Source organism: Balearica regulorum, chromosome 10 (genome assembly GCF_011004875.1).
Source record: "Balearica regulorum gibbericeps isolate bBalReg1 chromosome 10, bBalReg1.pri, whole genome shotgun sequence".
In the NCBI taxonomy this organism is placed as follows: Eukaryota; Metazoa; Chordata; class Aves; order Gruiformes; family Gruidae; genus Balearica; species Balearica regulorum.
In genome coordinates, this window is record NC_046193.1 from 15,922,153 (window position 1) to 15,945,026 (window position 22,874).

Genomic DNA, 22,874 nt, shown 5'->3' on the forward strand with positions numbered 1-22,874 from the left:
ACATCCTAACGCTCACACTCTACTGTAGCACCGACCACAGAAAACAAGTCCAATCGCACAGGGGCTGCTCCTGTAGAGCTGCCCCGGTACTGAAAGGAGGGCAGAAAAATCACAGCGGTTTTACTGCGTTGTCTCCTGGTTTCAGAATAGAGCTGAACAAGAGCCTTGTCCATACTTAAAGGCTCAGTTCCTACAGGATGCCTGAAACGATTTAGTGATGGAAGACACAAACGCCTGTCTCTTCCATCACTATAAACACTTACTACCTTACTGCCTAGGCTGAGCAAATCTTTTCACAAAAGCCTTGATGTGAAGCAAAGAGCTTGATAGTGATGTAGGCAGTCAAATCTGTGCTCTTCCTGTGACTGACACCCAGAATAGCAACAAAAATGCTCATTTTCACTACAACGGTGCTTCTTTTAGAGGGAAACATTTTTTCACTAGCGTTTTGTAGTAGTACAACCTTATAAAATGATTAGTATAATCATACAGCTCAAGTTCTTACATTTATATTAATGATACATTTATGAATAGTTTGCAAAGGGTTAGTGAGCAATTAATAGATGCTAAAGCTAGGACTACAGTGTGGTAGAGACAGCCATAGGTCAATGAGTAACGTCCTAGTCAAGCGATTGAACTGCTGGTTGTCATTGCACCAGCTTTAGCATTTGCTCAGAAAGATCTTTCAACACAGACACACACACACAGAGACACACACACACACGTACGTGTCTGCTGGCTGCAAGATAAATCAGCGTTCTCCGAGAAGCTAGCATGAAAAAAAACCCCATTGCAAACCCTACTTTTCCAAGACCTCTCAACTCACCAGAGAACAGACCTACTCTGTATCCTCCGTATTTGGATGACTGTGCGAAGGACAAGCGTTCCACATTTCTCTGCGTGGATTCATACAAGCACACCAGCTGCTCTAGCTATAGGGCACGGACCCCCTGCAAATTCAGCAGCTCTGCAGAGGCAGATTACATAGCCCTCATGAGCACATTACATCAATGCTTTTTCCCCCCATGTTTCCAATGCTTAACAGTATCTCTCTCACTGTTTGTGATTTCTATACCTAACTCCTTGTAGCATAAGGTGCAGAGTATTCAGCAATGAAAATAGAAGAAATACATGCTTGCAAACTGCCATCTGGTCAGGTTATGGAGGGCTACATATTTCAGCCTTGATTGCAAGCACGAGCATAGAGAAACCCTTTCAAAAGACTCTAGGTTGTGAAATAATTTCTTGGTTAACAGGAAATAATGAGATTTCCTTCTTACAATTCACTGCAGAGATCCAAAGCAGGACAACAGTAAGCTCGGTGGTACGGACAGCCACGATGATCTACCTTTTCTGATCAACCTGAAGGCCTTTCTTCAAAGCAGAGGAAAGCCATGGAAAAACATACTGCAGTGTTCCCAATTCTCAAAAAGCTCTGCTGGAGAGGCGGCAATGGAAGGCCACGACTTGGATGGGAATTGGCTTGTCCAAACTATTTGAGAATCAATGGCGAAAAATTCAGCTGTGCTGCAGTATGGACACGTGGCGGGAGGAGGCAGTAGAGTAGATACAGGATGGCAAATCAAACCAAGTCAGTCTCTGACCTGAGCTCTGCTGCAAGTTCACTGTCGATCAGACAAAGAGGAGCAGGTGGTCTGCCCAGGAGGCAAAAGATGAAGATGCCTTAACATTTAGTTCTGCACAGCGCAGCCGAACTGTCATAAGATCCTAGGAATGACACCCCTCTTCTCCCTTACACAGTACGTGCCACCCTCTGTGCGCTCGCTGGTACCTTCCTTCGCCGGGTCACATCGCGTGAAGCCAGCATTTGCAACTCGCACTCTTGTGTGCGAGACACAAGAACAAAATACCAACTAGTGAAAAAAAAACCAACCCCGGAGTGCATCTTTTCACCAGATGGACACAAGCTTCTTGTGAAAAGCACCCACTTTCCTGCTGGAAGAAATCTTTTAAATACCCAAGTCTGTAAGACAGATAGTGCATCCTGGGCTTTTGCTTGAAACTGCAACGTTCAAAGCACTCTGTAACTGGAACTCCAGAAGGGAATAATCATTACGAGAGAACTAAGAAAAAGTCTTTTATAACTATCAAACATAACTTGAAAATGATAGATAACAGCATACCCAGGGATAAAGCATTTTGACAGGCAAGTACCACAGCCAAGTACTTACGGACATCTATAGTTAAGCCACAGATGAAATTAAAAGCCAAAATGATGACAGCTTCTGACAAAAGAAAAAAAGCAGAATGAATTCCTTATTGACTGCTTGTCTGAGGTGGACAGGTACACAGAGTAACTGCCTCTGTGTCATAACAGACCAGGAAATACAAACATATTCATTACTAAAGCAGAGCTCTGAAACTAAAGTTAATGCTAACTTCGAAGTGCAATTCTGCTTGAAGGAGTGGCTGTAAAAATGGCATTCTCCTACTCGAAAGATCTATTTCTTGTATGTTTTCTGGGTCACATCTGCTTATTTGAAACAAGATTTTTTAGGATTTTTAATCCTGTTAGCCTGCAGACCAAAGGCAGCAAATGGAAAGTGAGAGAAACTCCTGAATGCCAGCCACTTAACCCCACTCGAAACAGAGGGGATGATCAGGTGTTAAGAAAAGGCCTGAGATTTGGCAGGCAGAATCCTTACGGATGCTGAGGATGCACAAGAAAGAAGGGAAAAAACCTGGGTACTCAGACTCCAGGTTGCATATGGGAGGCTGGCTGCCGAACAAAATCTCTTTTCCTTGTAAACGGAACATATTTGGTGTGAAAAGCCCTGAAAGACCACACGTTCTTTTATACAGCAACCTCTGACAGTGCAGTGCCACTTAACTGTGCCTAGAGAATCACAAAAAAAGCAGGGAAAATAGTCTCTCTAGAAGTGACCTGGTCCCAATCCTCTGTCTGAGGCACTGCCAGACTCATGTTGTTTGCAACGGGTCGATCTTTCTCTTTGAATACCTTTATCAGAAGGAAAAATCAGTTCTTTTCCTTCGTAGGATCTGACTTGGCTCTTTAGAGCAAGCATGACAGGGTTCAGCAATGCTTCAAAACCTGTGAAATAACAGCAGTAATCCAAAGCACATGCCACATTTTTATCATTCACCAGCTCTTGACTTCAGTTTGGGTTTCTCTCAGGCTACTGATTTCTTCCTGGTAAATTCCTAGTTCTCCAAATTTAATAATCGATTCTGCTTGAATCATCTTGCCCGTGTGTCACTATGGTTTCTGCATGCCTAATCCTACCGGCAAGGGAGCTGGGACCTGGCAGAGCTGCCCTGGGATGCGGGGACACGTGCAGCCCTCGGCCGCAGGGCTGATGTGAGAAGCGCAACGCTGCACTATTCCTCCACGGGCCGGGTGGAAAAAACGAGTATTGGGCAGAATAAGTTCAGCAATGACTCACACAGGTTACAGGGCTGGACTGAACACAGTGAAGCAAGGGGTTTTGTTCTGAAAAGGAGCTATTTAAGTTCAAAAGCAGCATTGGAAAAGGCCTTTTAGAATGGGATCCAAAAAGCCATGCCAGCTAAGAAGGTTTTCACATTTTCATGCTTCCATGTCCAAAGGCACACGGTTCAAACTGAGGCAGCAATGCATTTCAAAAAGCAAATACCATTTCCCTCATTAACTTGAAAACCCTGAGATCAAGCCTTCTATTTTCAGCATTAAACTAGAAAATCTAAAGCACTTTCTGCATGTCCGGTCTACTGTTTGCTAATTCAACTCTGTATGAATCTCCATCCATTTGCACCCAAATTCCGATTGTATCAAAGGAGGTTTCCTTACTTTACTGGCTCCCATGACTCCCGCTCAAAGCCCCTGTGAATTGACTGTGCAATTGAGGACTCCATCAGATCGACATATCTAACAACAAGTGGAGCAAACAGGTCTTGGAGGTGTTTGTGGAATTTTCCATTGCACAAATTATCTAGAATAGATAAATAAAAGTATAGTAAGACACTACTGTTACTAAAACCTCTGTAACAAACCACAGCGTGGCACTTCATTACACAATGAATTTGTCAGCGAACAGGAAGAAACTTCAAGAACATAACAGGAGCTGGCATCGGGCACCAATGTTCATGACAAAGACAGCAGGAATGGCTTCTTACTCCAAACAAATAAACAGACAACGAGTCTTCTTTCCCATTAATGTCAAACTTACGAATACATTATTACTTCCTGCGAATAAAACGGATGTAAGAAATACAGCATGGCAAAACATTATGGCTTTTTCAGGTAGGAGAATTATTTCCTCTTTGGTTACTCACTACCATGATGCTAGAAATCGCTCTCTGATGGTGACTCCCTGGCTTTTTTATGTAGTCGTAGCAAGCTCAGTGGGGCCCTGGTCTGGGACCTAGCTGAAGGCAATGCCGATTCTGCCACCAGCTCCCAGGGAGCGGCAGGACCGCTGGGGATAGTGCCAAATCCTCACGGGCTTTGAAGGCATGGGGCCACGTGCTTTGGAGAAGAGCTTTATTTCACAAAGCACTATTCTTCTGAACTACTCCTGCTTCTCTTTAATGTTTTCCTCCCTTCAATCAAATCTTTTAAAGCAGGGACCGTTTTACTCCATGTTAAATAAATGCAGTACACACATATAAAACGACACACACATTTAATGACAGTGAGATAGAATACCTAATTCCCTGCTTATCAGGCAGTCTTTACCAAGGCACTTGAGAAGATGAAGCAAAATAAAAGTTCAACTTCTCACCTTCAGCTGAAGCATTTGATTTAAGGAGCGTCTGTGTGCTTTTTTCCTAGTGGAAATGGAACAAAATCTAGCTGATGCCTAAAGAGTATGTACTATAAACCTCTACCCATCTCAGTTCTCTGTGCAGTATGGAGAGGCTGAAAGTATTATCAGTAACCTGAGCCGCCCACTGAAAAAGAAACGATCGAAATACAATACATACAGTCACTACGGAGGGAATCGTTTAGAAGCTGAAAGAGCGGAAAGCTGTCCCAGGTGTCTGGGGGTTGCACCTCTAACGCAGCATCCATATCCACTGCAAACAGTGACAGGAAGGTCTCCGCGTGCTCAACCATTAAGTCTGACCACCAAGCAAAGGCCTTCAGAGTTGGTAGAAAAAGATAATAAAAAAGTATATTAGTTCTAATAAAGCATAGGGAAAGATGTTAAGCCACATATCTCAAAAAAAAAAAGTGCATCTCATGGAAACTACCTTTATTGTAAAGAGAACAGTGCTTTCAAGTGCTAGCCTGCACAGACAGTGCTAATCGCAGGAATTAGGCACTGCTATTTTAATACAAAGGTTTCTTGCAGAGGATCTGTTCAGAGCTCCACTGTAAAGGCACGCAGCTGAAACGCGGCAGAGAAGGTTTCGTCTGTTCAATTTACAATAAATGACTTAATTAATCTTTAATTATGCTACTTATCAGAAAAAAATCAAGTAATTCTTATACTAAAGTATAGAAATTTAGGAGTTTCTTCACTGTGCATGTGGGTTTTCTCCTGTTTTTTCAACAGTTTCAATTTTATTTGGATTCACTACTTCTATCTGTCTTGAAAAACTAGAAGCCTAAGACATTAAAATCTGTCCTAAATCACTCACACTGTCCTTTAGATATATTGCAAGCATCACCAATAAAAGTTATCACAGCACTGTTCATTTTACATGGTTAGCTATACACATCCATAGAAACACACTACCACCTTCATAATGCTACTGATCAGGAAACTGATTACGAAGCTCTATTATCGACATGCCAAGATTAAAAAAAAAAAAAAAATCTACGGCAAGCCTGTATTTTCACAGAGGCAGGAAAAAAATATATCTAAACTTGAAAATCAAAAAATATCAGTGAAGTAACTCATTCTCATGCACATGGGTCCTTAAAATTTGCTGTACGGGCTCTCTGACGTGACATTCACATCATACATGGCTCAGATGTGAATGCTGCAAACGCATGCATGCGTGTTTAGTAATCACTTCTGGCTGGGAACATGCAATATGAGAAGTGCTGTCATTAGGACCATGTGCTGTCATTTTGAAGTGATAGGAAATTACTCAGGGACTTAAAGGATCTAAGAAACAGCTTTCCGGCACTTTGCGAGAAAAAGAAACCTCTAGCATAGGCACAAGACTGGAGATGAAACGGGAAGGACTGGGAATAGATGAACAAGGTCAAAGAGGAATTGCCAGTCAGGGAGGGGCATTTTTAGCAGATTTTAGCAGACATGAACAAGCAGAATGGACTTTCACTTTCTCAGGGTTCAGTTTTGATTCACTGATGAAGAACTGCACTCCAGCTGCTGGTTCACTCAGCCGTGGAGAGGGAACAGTGCTCCAAAACCAGGCTACTGCCATGGACCCCTGCCATTCTTCCTGGTTTGGCCTGACTTCTCAGCTGCCAGCGATATTGGCAGGGGGTCTTTGGGACTATTATTTCCACTCCTTCGTTCCCCCAAAATCTAAAGCAGACTGACATTGCTCTGCTATCATTCCATGAGATGATATAAAACTGGTGTTAAGACACAGATAGGTTGGACGTGGCACTGGGCCTTATGTGCCCAGAGGACATCCAAGATGTAAACCAACCAAAATAACTGAATAAACCCCAAACTAATCTTAGTATTGGGCCTGCCATGTCATGGGGGGTGAAGATGTGGATGAAGTGGGCTGGGCCATGAAGGGACAGCTTCAGTGTGCCCAGGGACAGGCTAGGCAAACATCGTGCCTGGAGCAGCAACCCCAGTAGGTTAGAGCACCCCTGAGGTCGTGGCGTGGGGACAACTCGGCTACATCGGGCTCCTTCGTCTGCAAACTGCCCCCAGCCCCACGCACATGGGGGGAAGACGTCAGGCATCGCTGCAGCAACACCTGCCCTGGGGTGCTTGCAAAGCTCAGGGGCAGTGGTGATGGTGGCCCTGGGCATTTGCAGAGTCGTGACTCTGGAAAAGCCAAAATCGAGGTGAGGGAGTCTAGGGCGCTGAGCACGCATGGCAATGCTCTTCAGCTCTTCTGCCCACGTTTGGCACTGGTGTCCAACCGAGCACACGGTCAGATGCCTGGCAGTGTTGCATCAGGAGGCATCGAGCTGCTGCGAAACCACAGCGGAACTGAAAACATCAAGACTCAGTTCTGCTCCCGATGCCTGCTCAAACCTTCTCCCCAAAGCACAGGTGGGAAACGAGCAGACGTTGAGCAACAGGGCTGTGGAGGGTCCTCTTAAAATTAGCAGTGCTTGTCTGAGGTTTCCAAGGAGGGAGCCAGGGCTGTCCTTGCGCTGATGTGGTTTCTCTGGCTGTACCTCTGCCTGCCAAGAGCCTGCCATGCCGTGTCCCCATCAGATACTGCCCACAGGTCTGTGGGCAAAGAGCAATCGCTATGAAGGACCAAGGGCAACCGGTGTTTTCAGGGGGAGGTAAAGGGGGGGAGGCCAAAGAATATCTTCTGCCACAAATCCCAACATAAACACTTCAGAGTCCTGCAATAAAAACCTGCTTCCATGAAAAAGGAAAAAAATGCTATTTTTAAGAGAAATTATGAAGAAAAGCATGTGATCATTCGTGGAAAAAAATTATGCCCAAACCAGTCACAGTTTCCCTTTTGCTGGAAAAGTCAAATTTTAGCTCTGCAAGTCTCTAACTATTGTCAAGATCCTCAGCCTCCTCCTCCCTGGTCTGGGTGAGCAGGACCTTCTTGCGGTGGGAGTGGTAACACCATACTTTGAAAACCTCCTTCAAGATGGTAACATGACATTTATTTACCATCTACTTACCTGCGTTGCTCAAAACACAATGTAAAGGGGAAAAAAAAGTGTGCTTTCTAGCCAAACACACCTATTATTGTATATTTTACACATGGATACACATGTATATATGTATGACCTCAAGGAGTTAAAATACATATATACATATACACATATGTATACATAGAGAGAGAAAACACAAGTTTAAAAATAGGTGAATGCCATCGTCTCTGGCATTTGTCATCAGTCATCCAGAGGAAGGGAAAGGGAGGTGGGAGACATCTGATGGAAGAGATGACACAATGACAGAGACCTCCCGCTCTCCCAGATTACGGACGTAGGCACACGTCGGTTTCTGCTGCAGTTCTGCCTGCGCTGCTTTGCTTCCCTCTTAGGGTAAGACAAACCCAACTGACTAAACACGGTACTTCTGTTGTAATGGGTTTTTTTTAACATTTTCCATGCTATGAGTATTATTTTCTGGGTTCTCATTAGTGAGTCTGCCTGGATGTCCATGTAGGGAAAAAAGGGGCATGTTTAAATTGCAAAAACTGTTGGTTTTCAGTAAATTAAGGCATTTCTTCAGTAAGAGGTGCAATTTAATTTTCTGCTGAACATCCAAAGTAGACCGAAGAGTCGCACCTTGCAGGTCGAACCTTCTCCAGGTGAAAGGACAACATGTCAAAAAACCCTCACCTGCAATAATTTGGGAAAAAAAAGAGCGCAATACCTCAGCAGCAATTCTCATTGCACAGTGAGATCGCAATGTGGATACAATGCATAATAAAAATCAGCGATAAACCACCCAGCCTCTTCTCTCTCTTCCTTTGGGTGCAATTCCAAGTGTGCAGAGAGCTGGCCAACTGCCTGTACACTGCTGAAATGCCACAGCCACCCTCAGGACAGGGATTCAGTAACGTACCGACAGTGTGCCAGGCTTCTGGAGAGAGATGAATTTCACCCTTCCAGGTCATCGTTCAGAACAAGGGACCGGGATGCCTCCCATCCATGTTGACATTAACCTTCTGTCTCTAATCAAAACCTTGTGACACAAAAGATGCTGGAGAACAGTTTTGAGTCTTCCTCCTGGTGAGGAAGTGTGTCTGGCTGAACGCGACCGGCCCTGTAACCGCTTCCTTCAGAAATCTACTATTTTCAAAATAACCTGCATTTTAATAACAGCTCCTTCCCGGCTGGTTCGTACATCCAGCCTGTGCTGGTGATGAGTGGAATAAAACACTCGTTATCCTTGGACAGGTTATTGCAGTTTGTGTGCGAGCGCGGCGCTCTCGAGCACCCCCTTGCTTTTGTAAAAATGAAGTTTATTTCACTCTTCACCCCGTATATTCTCTCTCTACATATAAATACTGTATATCCAGTACAAGGCACATACAGACAAAACCAGAGGAAGACCACTACCATTCTAGGCACTCGTGTAGTACTTAGTCCATCTCCACCACAGTGTACTAGAGGTCGGGTGAATGCAAAACGACAGAGGTAACAACAGGCTGAGGAGAGAGTCCAGGCAGGTAGGGTTGTGTTGGGATGTAACTGCAGCGCTCGTAAAATATACCCATTGCTACATGCATGGACCAGACTGCTATGCCACATTTACCCTCCTGTGTCAGGCTACCAGCTCTGCAAGCAGCCGACTCGAAGTTGCTGTTACATTCCTCGGTCAAAGTTACGGAAGCGAGGGCAACCCGGGTAAAATCCCAGTAGGAAACATGGCACTGAGAGGGCATGCACGAAATATGACAGGAGTGACTCGTTTCATTCGGTTTAGTCACATACCTCTTTCCCCTGCCAGGATCATCCAAGATTGAATGAACAGTAGAAAAACAGGGAGGAAATTTAAATATGCAATCAGGCATTAGTTGGGTGTTGTGGATTGTTGTGTATTATCAATAAGTTAAATTATACTGCAAATTTAATATACACTGGAATGATTTTTAGGTGACTGTGAAATTATTAAATGCTCTTAATGCAAAATATAGTGAGTATATATATCTATATCTATGGGAAGGAAAGAAAATAGTGAATGAGTGTAACATTACCTACAGTCATAAACAATAACTGTTCACTCTCAATCTCAAAACGATTAACTTTTCAACATGTATCTGAGAGCACCAGATCTATACAGAACAGAGGGCTCAATCCTGCAAATACTTACACGGGTATGTAACATCACTTGCTCGGGCAGAAATGTCCTGACGTGCTGAGAGCGGGACTACAGCCAGCAATGTCACCTGCCTGCGGGGTCAAGTGTTTCCAGGACCAAGCCTCATGATTTTCTCGTCTATGTTTGACCATGACATGGTTTCAGTGGGTTTAAAACATGAACCCTTTTGTTAAAGTGCTTTGAAGAGTTAAGAGTAGTTTTATTAGGCCTTAGATAACCCAAATAATGAGAATAATTCACCCTAACCTCCGTGACTAGTAATTGAGGTATTCCCAGTAAGCCAAGGCAGAAGAAGCCAACAGGAGACCAGGTGAGTTAATCATGTACTGCAGGGGCCCAGGGAAACCCCTGGAAACAACCTGAACGCTCAGAAAGGGACAAAAAAAAAAGAATGGTTTTGTTTTGTGGTGGTTTTCCTTGCTCCAGCTCTGGGCAGCAGGAGCGGTAAGCTGCTGCAGGACCCCGCTAATGCTGTCTGGAGGCACAAACACGTGACAGTTTTTTGGAAATACGACCTTTCTGAAAAGTGGCCAGGCTCGCTCTTGTGTGTAGCTGGTGGTGAACATATTTGGCCAGATTCGGCTCCTGCTGGCACTGTATAAAAGGCTGCAGAGTGACGTAGAGGAGAACCTAATTAATTCCTCCTTTAGCCCTCCCTCCCCCCTGCAAAAGCAATCTTCCTGAACTGCACTTTGCCTTCATCGCACTCGAGCACCATTATTTACTAATACTTTCGGCTTTTAAAGGAGATAACCCAGCACCAGTTGGGAAGACATCACACAAACATACAAAGCTCCTAGCAAGCCACCGGAGCCTGCTGAAGACCTGGGGGACACGACCTCGCAGGGCACCGCTGCTCACCTCCGCATGGTGTTCTTCGTTTTGCTGTAGGACTTCAATTACCAATTCTGCCAGACGTATTGTATCTTCTAACTTTTTAGCTGGTGTGACTAACCGGCCTACATTTTCTGTAGTACAAGAACTCGAGTTAAAAGGGAGGCAGAATGAAAAGCTAGACGTACAGTAAGTTATTTTAGAGGTTAAAAAAAAATATCCCATAATAGTCTACAGCTTTAAAGATCTTTTCATGCATATGTTAAATGCTTATATAATTAGTACTGAGCAAACCAGAAAGCCACATTCGTTATTATACTACGAAAATACAGTGCTCCAGCTCCAAATTTCACAATACTGTCAGAGTTGTTTTGCTTTATGGTGCGATGGCAGCACTTTATTAGCTCAAATAAGAACATTGCATTCCCTAAAGACAGCATCTGGCCACTAATACACGCACAATATGTATCCTTCAGTGTAGATGATGCTATTATAGAAATCACGTCTATATTATTTTAAAATTCTTTTAAGAAGATCGATTCAAACAAATCTGTCTGTACTTTTAATAAATTGTCAGACAATTTAAATGTCACCTGCTACTGAAAGCAAAAATTGCAGGTCTGCCTTGCTCCAGGATTTAACTCCACGAGGGTCAAGGAGTTACGCATGCTGGAGGGAGTGGAAAGTGGTAAATCCCACTAGGCGTTCATAGGTAAGATCTATATAGGAAAAGAGATGCAACTTTACAGCAAAAATCCCGCAAACAAACCAAAGAGTTTAAATCCTGGAGCTTGGTGTTCAGCTATGTTGAGTTATTTTGCAGTGTTTTCTGAAGACTTTTAAAAAAAATTAAATTCTATTCTTCTAGGTAATTTATACTATTAATAACATACTAAACATCTGAGGTGCTAACAATCTGGAACATTTAGAGTATTTCACTAGAAATAATATAGAGAAAAAGAAAATAATCACTTTTTCATTGAATGACAGAGCTGGCTGAGTGCAACCGAGGAGCTTTCTATGAGCGGACACCACAGCTCACTTCCCTGAGGTCTGCAAAATCTCCCTGCGATGGCCGTCCTGAGAAGAAGCGGAGCAGGAGAGCTGCTCCCCGGGGATCTACCTACGCTGCAGCACGTCACCATGTTAACTACAGACGTGTCCCTCCGGGCGCCAATCCCGGCTCTCTAGTGCTGCGAGGACAAAGAACGGCATCGCGCTTTGGTAGCTACACCAGCCAATTCGTACCTCTGCACTGATGTATATTTTGGCCTCTCCATGACATCAAAGCTGGAGAATTTGTAAATGGGTGAACTACCAAAAACCAAACAGCCAAATCAATCTGCAATTAGCCACGTACAACAGACTGTATGTCCCCAACACAGCAAAACGCTAGCAGTGCATGGGTTGAAGCACCGTTACTAGCAACCACCCTGGGATTTCCAAAGGAGCCCAGCTAAGCCAGCAGTTTGGGTCGTGCCGACAGGCAAGGCGCTGGTTGGGCATCTCGCTCCAGCCTTCTGCACGCACTAGTTTTTAGCTAGTGTTTAGGTCTTCTCTACTGATAGGACAGAAACTTGTGGTTGCATGCAGATGGCATCGCTCTGCTCTACTGGGTCACCCGGGGAGACATCCCTGCCTGGCTGGAGGCTCGGTGAGCTTTGAGAACTTAATTCTTCCCTTCAAAATCTTGCCTGCTCCTAGTTTTCCCTGAATACTTGTTTACAGGTGACAAATTTCCCACAAAAAGGAAAGCCATATTTTTCAAAAAGGTCACATTTGGGTGGCTGAGCAAGCGGTACATGGGCTGGTTTTCAGAGGAGCTCAGCAACCCAGTCAGCTGAAGTCTGGCATTGCAGGTGCTCAGCTTGGTTGAGAGATGCAACATGGTAAAGCACCGTGCAAACAAATTCTACATTTTTGCTGATTTATGCCACAAATAGGGGCTTGGGGGTTTCTTCTCCAGTTTCCCTTTCATTTCTTCTGGAAGCAAAAAAAAAATCTACGTTTCTCTTAACAAAATACTGAAATTGCAGAACTACTGGTTAACTCCTCATTCCTCCTCACTGGCTACAAGAAGGAGTAATCTCTTCCTTTTGTGCAAAAGGAGCCCAAAGACATGTCCCTTAGTAAGCTCTGGCTGTTTCTGCACCTCCAAAGCCAAGGGGAAGCTTCTCCATTGATCAGAGCAGCATCAGGCCCATTCTCATTTGCAACACTGATCTGCTCTCAAATACAACTAAAAGACAAAAGTGTTAATAAGAACAACTGCTCAGAGATGCTGTCTTTAAAGAAAATATTGATGCTTATACAACTTTGGCAGCCAGCAGATGTCAATCTTAATTTTTTTTCTTCTTATTTTAAATATTTCCCTGGTTAAGTTACTATACATCAGAATATTCTGCTAAGATAGCTGGAGCACTGACAGTTACATGAAACGTATACGATATACTTATCAAACATTTCATCCAACATCATGTAAAGCTCATACATATTTATAGTTTTCATGCAAAATGTTATGCAACAACAATGTTATTTTGTGCTGACGTTGATATTTGAAAATGTTGCATATGTCAGACATTGCTAGACAAAAAAAATGTGGACATTTTGAAATAAATGCTACCTCTAAGTCTCTAAAACCTACCACGTCGCGCTAGGTATTTTGTATAAAGCTGCACATGAGAACTAGCTTTCTACTGCTAGACAAGCAACTGCTAGATTAGAAAAACCACCGAATAAAAGGAAGGAAGACTATTACAGTACTTGGCGGCTGTTTGGCCATGCCTTTGAGCATATGATTTATCATGTTAGTCTGCGTTTGAGGAGATGATGGTGGCCCAGCCGGCGGCTTGGGCTTGGACGGACGGGCTGCTTGTGCATGACGGAGAGAGACACCAAAAGTAAAGAGACAAATGACTTCATAAACAGTGACAAAAAGATGGAAACTTCGAAAGGAACATAAGCAGAAATGATCAAATACAAATGGAATAAGCTGCTAGGTTTTTGCTTATCGGTACTTGAAGTATTACACAGTAATGACACCATTTGACAACACGTATTCTAGAAGTCAGCAGATTCGAACGTCCTGCGGTACTGTGCAATCAGAAAGCTAAAAATTCAATGCAAGTATGAAACTGCACTTCATGCAGCCACGTGAGGAAACTGAATTAGGGTCATTCAGTTAAAACTCTGGAATTTAGAAAAGGTGAACTAAAAAAGATCGCTTTAAGTCAGCGCCCCATTGCTTAGGTACATTTAGCAATAGAATAATGAGCCACAGGAATTAATTGCTTTGCAAATATCAATTACACATTTTAGAATTAAACGTCACTGTTGGTTAAAGGGAGCTATAAAATATTCTTGTGCAATTTAAACATGTAAAAAAATCTGTCACTTAAAAATGTGTAGTTCCTGATCGTTTCCAGCTCATTTAATTATTTTCAACTTGGAATTCTAGTGGCTTTTATATTCTGGGTTGAATCATATATAAAAACTTGCCAGCTCTATCAAATATGTTACTTGCTATTCCAAATGTTAGAATACTGCAATCAGGACTTGACCCATCTGTCATATAGTTTACAATATCAGCATAAGAAAAATTCAAAGAAAATAGCCTTTCCTTTTACATACACTCAGTGAATAAATTACATACTGTGAATATATTAACACAATAGTTTCTATTCCATTTAATAACAGTTTTTAGCAGCATTGTGACTATTTTTAATAATGCCATTTGCAAGGAATCTGGCATATTTATCTGGACATTCTATTGCCAAAAGTCCTTGCCATTTTGCTTGCATTTTCCAGTGGGGGAAAAAAAAAATCGGTTGGCTGGTGCAAAGTAGATTTCTGATTGCTTTTAATTCTCACAGAATTATAACACTTATCAAAGTATAATAAAGAATATTCCAGTAAACTGTTAGAGTATGAGTTAGGTTGGTTCCCCTCTCCATACACAGATACACATACGTACACAAACACACATACAATGCACACGTGCGTGCGCGCACACACACGCACACATATTTTTAGTCTTTTAAGCTGTGTAATGATTTAATTCAGACTCTTAGATTCAAGCTACTGGTTTACTTTTTTTGTGGTCATTTTCTGATAACAGGAAAAGCAAATCTATGTGTTCATCTCTGCAGTCATCCTGATCCTTGTTCAACGTGTACCAAGGGTGGCTTTGTCCCCAGACACAAACCTCTCAGCCTCAAGTGACAAAAATAACTGCTTTTTTGGCATTGGCCTAATGACTTTCACTCTAATTTAAAACACAAGCAAGAATTCAATTTGGCTACTCACTGATGGCTCCTGAGCTCAACATGTAGGTGTAGGATGAGTATGCTACTGCCCATCACTACGGAGGGTAGTTTGTGCCAAGGTCCCTGGATGAGAAGGGGATCACGCACCTCCTCCCACCCGTCTCTGGCAACCGAGTGGTGGGAGCCCCTGGCCACCCAGGGGAGTCCGTTGGGCTCCAAAGTTGGGAGAGTCAAAGAGAGAGAGCTCCTCCTAAGAACATCAAAGCCAGGGGAAAATCACATCCCAGAATTGCATCCTACCACGCCTCTCAGCTCTGCGACCCTCAAGCACCCTTGAATGTGAGTCCAGCATCCACATCACCAACAGCTACCCATCAAAAAATGGATTTCAGACTTCCCGGACATCCAGACCCCATAGCGTCAAATGGGCCTGACTTGTGCAAATGTTTTCTGTCCTAGGGAAAAGCCATTAGCAGAGAAGGAAGAGGAGGACGAGGCAAGAGATGCAGCAGCACTGGGACTTCACGAATCGCTAGTGCAGCGTGTACAAAACGGCTTGGAGGAGGCTCCCGCTGTGCGGTTGTCAGCACAGTGTCCCGGGGTGGCTTCCACTTCCCTGGGAGGTCTGCGAGAGATCCCCCCCAGCGCCTTACCCCTGCTCGGGGCATCTCCCCGCCTCCACCGGCTCTTGAAAACAAGGTTCCACAAGGGATTACAGCAGGTTAAGCAACAAAGTCTTGATGTAATTCTGATCTGGCCCAATCTGCACAAATATTCAGCTCTTTTGTTCATTTAAATTTTTCAGACCCAAAGCCAGGGCTCTTGTACGATGACTGCAAAACCACCGGGAGCTAAAGGAGAGGAGAGGAAGAGGTCTCTCCCTTCCTCAGGGCACTGAACACTTTGTGAGCACTGACCCACACTTTTCTTTAATGCCTCTTTATTGCAAGAAAATTTAAAAGATAAAGGTCTTGCTAAGGAAAGTTATTAATTTCATCTGTAAATTTAAATGCAAATGGGCCTGTGACTGCAATGCCCTGGGAGACGCTGGAGCTCACGTGCTTCTCTGGGTCCAGGTCTCGGAGATGATACGTGAGGGTGGCTCGGCTCCTGCTCGGAGCGAGGGAGATGCGTAATGCTGGATGGGTTTTACGGCACTTGCCAACGATCAGCTGCAGCTTGTGTGGCAGGTTTTTTTTCACTTTGGCTTTTCTTTCTTCCCTGTCCTTTTCCTTTCTAATCCCTCGCCACAGCCAGTTTAGCATCAGAAATGCTCTTGTATTCGCTGCTCATGTGCGCAAATGGGTAAGATTTAAACACCTCCATCACTGAAATCAGAGGCAGGAGCAGCTTCTTCCTTACCAAAAACCTGACAAAGTGCTTTCCTGGACAATCTTCCGCTAAAGGATTTTACGCTTCTGCATGATACTTGCAAATAAAATACTTGCAGAAACTTGAATTACTGGAGTTGTGCTTGCAATAAGTTTCAGCCTGCAATGAGTATAACAGGTACATTAAAAAATCTGTGCTGCTTTGGGTATGTATATTGTATACAATTCACTGCGTGTGGCTCTTTGGGGACTGGAAGATTTTCAAACTACATGTTTCTCACTCAGCACCCTGATTTCTGCTAGATGGGCTACTAACACATCAGCAACAGTGAGAATTACATTTGCAATAGGAGAAGAGTATTGTTGACTTTTCGTATTTTTTAAAAGCGTACCCACTGACTCAATGGTTTCCTTGTAATAATTAAAAATATACGACCCCTCCCAAAGGCTTTGGTATGTAAGGGTTACGTGTGCATTCATTTCCAAGCCAATCATGAAAATGATAAAAAAGAGCTGCTGTTCTCAAGATAACTATAAAGAATAATGGACTTAGCCTGAGGATGAGGCAGAGCAGCCTTTTATTATATTCGTGAAATGAATTTGCATGTATCTGAAAGTGATTTCAGTGATGATACCAGTTTTTCTTTCAAAATAAGATGCATTATCATAAAAGTTAGAAAAATTCATAGAAATGTTTATTTTTCAATTCAGAAAGAGACTCTAATTCAGCTCTCAAAACTCAACATACTGAAAAGAGAACTGATCTCCTGACTTTCTGATGATTATTCAGCCTACTGAGGAATTTTTGCATATCTGAATTATATGTCATGCCTCAGGCAGCAAGTTGCTCTGCAGTTGGTAAGAGACTTGTAGAAAGATAATGGCACAGTGCAGATCTTTGTGATTTCTGAAGCTCTTGTAATAACTTTGATACTGCTTTAAACGAGAGGAAATTTTGAAAGCTGAGTAACGATTCCTCGTTAAACACAACCAAATGCCACTTCAAGGAATGAAACAAATAAAGCAGCAGTTCAGCAGCACACACAAGCGAAGGTTGTAGTCATGCCTGAGTTAAAGTGCATGATTTATTAATGACTTCAGTCTCCACTCCCGCATACAAAGACTGATGTTTTCATACATTTTGCATCCATATTTATTTGGAGAATGTAATTTTTTTTTTTTTTTAAGCTTTGTGGCTTATCACAAATGCTGGGAGTGATTGCCTAGCAGCAGCTGGGCTGACAAATCACACAGGAGCTCTCCTTGTCTCGGACCACGTCAATCAACAGGCAGCTCAGCCCCTAGTACTTGGGTGCACTCGCTGAGTTACGGATACGTGCACAGAGCTTCCCAGGCTGAGATCCAGAAACAGGGAAGGTGAGTGATGTAAAGTGAGCAGAGGGACTGTGACAAAGGCCAGTACAAATGCCTTGAAAAATACCACTGCTTCTTAACAACCTGTTGTATTGCTCTAGTCAAAACCTGACCTCTTCTGCACCCGCTTCCTTGGCTGAGGATGCTTTCCACGTCTGCTGGGGCGAGTGCTACGTGCAAAAGATGCTCCACGGCCGGTGCCAGCTGAGGCTGACGCAACCGAAGCCACCGTGCTCGGTCCCTCTCCCATGGGTGCACCCAGATCCCCAGCCTGACGCAGGCACCTGAGAGATGTCTGCCTCTGCACGGGCACCGCGGCTGCCCCTCACCGCTCCGTGGGCAGCACCGGCCCCTGCACTGACCAGGTTTCGGCTTTGCACCCAGGCCGGCACCACCGCCGGGTGCGTTTTTGAGGGAAGTCAGGCTTCCCCGCCAGCCGGGCCAGGAGGGACAGATCTGGGGAGGATGGTGCACGCCAGCGATGCAGCGTGGCAGGATGCTGTGCCTCCGGAGCCCTGCTTCCCCGGACAGGGGCTGGGGAGGCTGCGGGACAAGCAAAAACCTGGCATTTTTTGGATGGCCCAAGAGCAGCTGATTTCCCTTGGTGACAGAGCAACAGGACTTCAGTGGGTCCCTCTGCTCTCCGGTTACTCCCCGCTTCCAGTCCATGCTCCATTGCTCTGCCGCCCCGGCACCAAGCAGCGAGGCCAGAGCTGCCTGCATCCCTGCATCTCCTTCACTTCTCATCTCTGTGCATCAACTCAGCGGTACCACAAGAAGCCTCTCTTTACAGAGACCAAAACCAACTGACAATACGAGAAATACTTGGTCTGAAAACAAACAAAAAAAAGAAAACAAAAAAAAAAAGAAAACATCTTATACTAAACACAGTTTAGTATATAGTTTGGCAGTTAGTACTGCCAAAATGACAACGATCGCCTTGGGCGGCACCAGCTCTGAAGCTGCCCGTACCCAACTCCAGCAGTGCAAAGTGGCATTTGTGTTCACGGGATCCCTCGGTGCCACGGCACTCCAACACAGTGCAGCACATTTCACCAATCCTGTGCTTAAGGGATGGGGAAGTTATTCTTTTCTAAAGGAATGATGGATTCCCAATTTATATAAATAAGCAGACGAATGCTTACTAAAAGGTTGCACTTATTAATCTGAGTGTTAGTAGTTTTGTCTGATTAATAATTACAGCAAGTCATTCATCTTTAATTGTTTTAGCATAGTGTTCTGTTTAATGTTCTATTTCTAATCAATATTTTTAAAGCAAGACACGAGGCTACACAGTTTTCAGGAGAAAGGACAGCGAAGGGTGACATTTGTGTGTTTAAGAAGAAGTTGTTTTCAGTATCTTATTTTTATTCTTGCTTCTGGCAAAATAAATAAAAAGTCAGGCCAAAATCCAGTCACTTTTGACTCCAGTTAAGCTGAGGAATTGGTTTCAAGTTGAGTCCTCCTGACTTTGGCCAAAAAATTTTCTGATAAGACAACAGGAGATTTGTAGGCACGAAGGAGCAGAGTCAGAACTCCCTGTGCCCTTTCACTTGCTCTGAGCATCGAGAAGAAGCAGTTTTATTTTTAAACGAGCTGGGCCATAGAAACGTCCTTCTGAATTTCTAAACTGTAAGCACGTGACGAGCCGTTGCCAGCAAGCGCGATGCTCAGTGCATTTATCGTGCTTAATGCACAACAGCCTGCTCTCACTTTAATCTGCTGTAGTTAATAGTAATAGCTGGGATTGTTCTATTTGCTATTTGTTTATTTGCACCTCTCATAGCTGTAAGGAAAAAATATTCTCCATTTTCTAAATATTTATTGCTGTTCAAAATTAATTGTACTGTCATGCAATAGCTCTAGATCCTGGGCCAAATGTCAGCTGCAGAGGCCTGGGGAAGCCAGGGCAGAACCTGGCCCAGCCTCTTGCACTGCTTTTTAAAAGCAATTTCCCTTTGCAAACAGAGCTGAAATCAATCCAATTATTTTTTTATTTTTTCTCCACAAAACAGAACAATCTACTCACAAAAAGAAATGAACAATTCAAGTTTCAAGGACTTTTGAACTAGGACTCTGGGATACAACAGAAACAAGAACAGGGGCTGCAGAGCTCCACCATCCCTTCTGAAGAGATGGGACCTTGAGCTGAGCCTTTGCCTTCTTACATGTCACCACAGGTTATAAACGAGAGACAAACACGACTTCTGTCCCACTGGATTGTTTGTTACACATTAACAAAAAAATAGAAAAAAAAAAATTAAATTAAAAACCCAGTCCTCCCATCAGGGCATAAAACAGAAGATATGAAAACCAAAAATGAACGTTAGTTTAGTTATAAATGTGCTTGTTAGGTGTGTTAAATTAATGGCCAAATCACCAACATTTTTTCACCCAAAATGAGCTGCAGTTCTTTTGGAAAACAAGAAACTCTTTACAAAGGCTAGATTCTTCTCTAAAACTGTCTCCTACGAAGATACTATATTTCTATAAGGTATTTCTAATCTACTCTAAGGAAGGAGGAAAAGGAGATTATGTAGACAGCACAAATTAACTCCTTAAGTATTAATGCATCTCCATTTTCAGCCTGAAGGAGTACATATCTTAAGGAGCTATGAAAAAAGAAAACAAAATAAATATAACTCAACAGTCCTAGCAATTTATAATGCATATACAATTGTTCACCTGCGTCCTTTTGATTCTCTATATGAAAGAGAGAGAGCAACAAGGAGAGAAAAGAGAGAAACAAGAACAGATATGCAGGATTAATGAGCAAGTGGACCGCACAGCCCCCCAGTTATGCGTGATATATGACATTTGAAAAGAAGAAAAGTCGCCCGGTCTCGCCCCCCGCCCCCCCAGGCATGGGGTTACCCAAAGAAACTCCTTTCACGGAGGTGAAAGAAAACGCTGCACAAATAGAAAACCAGAGAGGGCGAGCTCTGAGGACACAGAGGGGATCCCAAGTGACAGCGGAGCTGGGATGTCCCCTCCAGAGCTCGGTGCAAAGGAGTCAGTGAAAAATCGAGGAGGAGAGCAAGTAAAGCGCATCCTTCTGTTCGAGAGCTAACAGACAGGAGACATGTAAGATCTGATGTGCAGAGAAAGGACAGCCTTATACGATCTTATACACAGGATTGGGTAAAGATCTTATACGCAGGCAAAGGGATGGCTTTTTCCGAGTGTCCTTTATCTGACCTCTAGCTCACTTCTCCCCGATGTAGCTGCTACCTTTTGATTGTGTACCAGTGACAAGCACTTTACAAATTGGGGTTACACAGAAGCAAAGTAAAAATGCATTCAGGTCACAGACATAAAGAAGAACTGAAAAAACTTAGACGATCTGAGTTTATCACAAACGAGATGGGTTAATTGTCTAACCTGGTTTAGGCTGATAAAAAGTGACTGGACTTCTCACACTGGGTTTCACAGACAGAAGCAACAGACAAGCCAATGCTAAAAGACTTGAAGCAAGGAGAGTGAGTTGGTTTGGATCTGGACTTTCTTGAGGTAATGAAAAACAGAAAGAGTGAGGACAGCATGGAGAGGAGGGTGGTAGGTACTCACGAATGGTTAAATCCATCACTTGAGAGGCCAAGCAGAAGACAGGATGCTCATACATTTCTCTCTTTTTCCCTATAAAAGAGGATTTGGGCATGCAAGAGGCTTAGGTCAGAGGTAAAGAGGTTATAGGCTACAGGTCAGAGGAAAACTTTATGTTAGGTTAAAAGGAAAGTAGCTGTAGAGTATTTTGGGATACACACAGGATAAAAGGAAGGGAAAAAAAAAAGAAAAAAAAAAGGAGGGTTAAAATTGGAGATCTACTGGATTAACCATTCAGCATGCCCATGAGTCACAAGAGAGGCTGTGACCATGACTCTAGAGGTTTGCTCTGAACTGTTTGCAAGAATATAATGATCAAAACGTCATGAGTAATTTCATTGGTTTAAGGCTCCGAGATACTAAGGATTTCAGCCTTCAGTATCTAAGGCTTTCACAGGTATTTCTTCATAAGCATAGCCTCAAGCACCGCTGCCACTGATTTGGTTTTGCATCTCTGACAAAGCTCTCCTAAACGCGTGGCTATTCAAATGTCAGCTTTTAAAAGCAAGGTTTCAAAGCCACGTACAGCGCGCAGGAACGCGTCTTGCCAAGGCAAATCTGTTATATGCTCTTCTCAGGAAGTATTTGAATGTGTAGTGGACTATGCTCATGAGAGAAAACCTGATGCATGCAGCTGGCGGATGTTGGGTTGTTCGAATTAACAATCCCAGCATGCTTGGAAATTGGTGTTACAACCACTTTTATAGAGATAGTGTCAAAAAGTGGCTGTGGCCAATCACGGATAAAGGAGGAGAAAAGCAGAAGAGAGCAGGTAGTGTGGAATGAACTATTTCTCGGAAAAGGTAGCTGGAAAAAAAAAGGTTTGTTGCTTCAAAGTATTCCCAGACCTAAAAGTCACAGTGCGAAAAAGAGGGCAGATAATTAACACAACCAAGAAGAATTGAGGCACAAAAGGAAAAGTACACACTAACTGTTCTACTTTGGAAATGAATGCATTTTTACTTACAGATCATAAAGTTTGTTTTTGCATAGATTTATCTGAAAGAAGAGAGCAAATCTTACCAACGAGTTAGTGATATTTACACAGAGAACCTAAGGGAGCCAGCCCTGGGTAGAAGCATCCATCAACAGAAAAGCTGCTTTTGATTCTCAGTCCTTCTCCATCCTCGTCAAGTATATTTAAACATTGCATTTTACAGAATACACCAATTAAAATATCCTGTGAAGTTGAGTACTTCAATAAATTGCCTGATAATACAGTGCTTATGAAACCTTCGTTCCTTCTCTATTTTTGTCACTCATTACCAAGTCAAGAGTTGATAAACATCCTTTTAGTGCCCAATTCTTAAGTGTTTCTCACTGGATGCATAACAATGAATTCATTACCACTGGTACACAATTTGCATCGTTAGACAGAAAACAAATGGAAAAAGAGAGGACATGTCATGTACAGAACCTGGACAATTTGTCATATAATATCCCAATTTTTCATGTAAACAAGAACGAAGAACAAATCAGAGGGAGTTTTGGGGGTTTTCTTTCTCCTCTCAATATTGTCCTAGAGACACACAACGATAATC

At 43.2% G+C, this 22,874-nt stretch overlaps 1 protein-coding gene across 8 annotated transcripts in view; it reads right to left on the minus strand.

The window, feature by feature from the left end:
* The window catches only part of CADPS (calcium dependent secretion activator), a 220,138-nt gene that overhangs the window by 46,388 nt on the left and 150,876 nt on the right, over positions 1–22,874 (minus strand). For 2 of the 8 annotated variants that reach the window (XM_075762312.1, XM_075762307.1), the window contains exons 17-21: positions 21,298–21,366; positions 20,416–20,433; positions 10,788–10,894; positions 4,945–5,101; positions 3,809–3,950 (exon numbers count right to left, since the gene is read on the minus strand). In XM_075762312.1, the coding sequence (XP_075618427.1) occupies positions 3,809–3,950; positions 4,945–5,101; positions 10,788–10,894; positions 20,416–20,433; positions 21,298–21,366 (493 nt within the window). The remainder of the gene's footprint in view (positions 1–3,808; positions 3,951–4,944; positions 5,102–10,787; positions 10,895–20,415; positions 20,434–21,297; positions 21,367–22,874) is intronic. The other 6 variants (XM_075762314.1, XM_075762309.1, XM_075762313.1 and 3 more) reach the window with 3 other exon arrangements.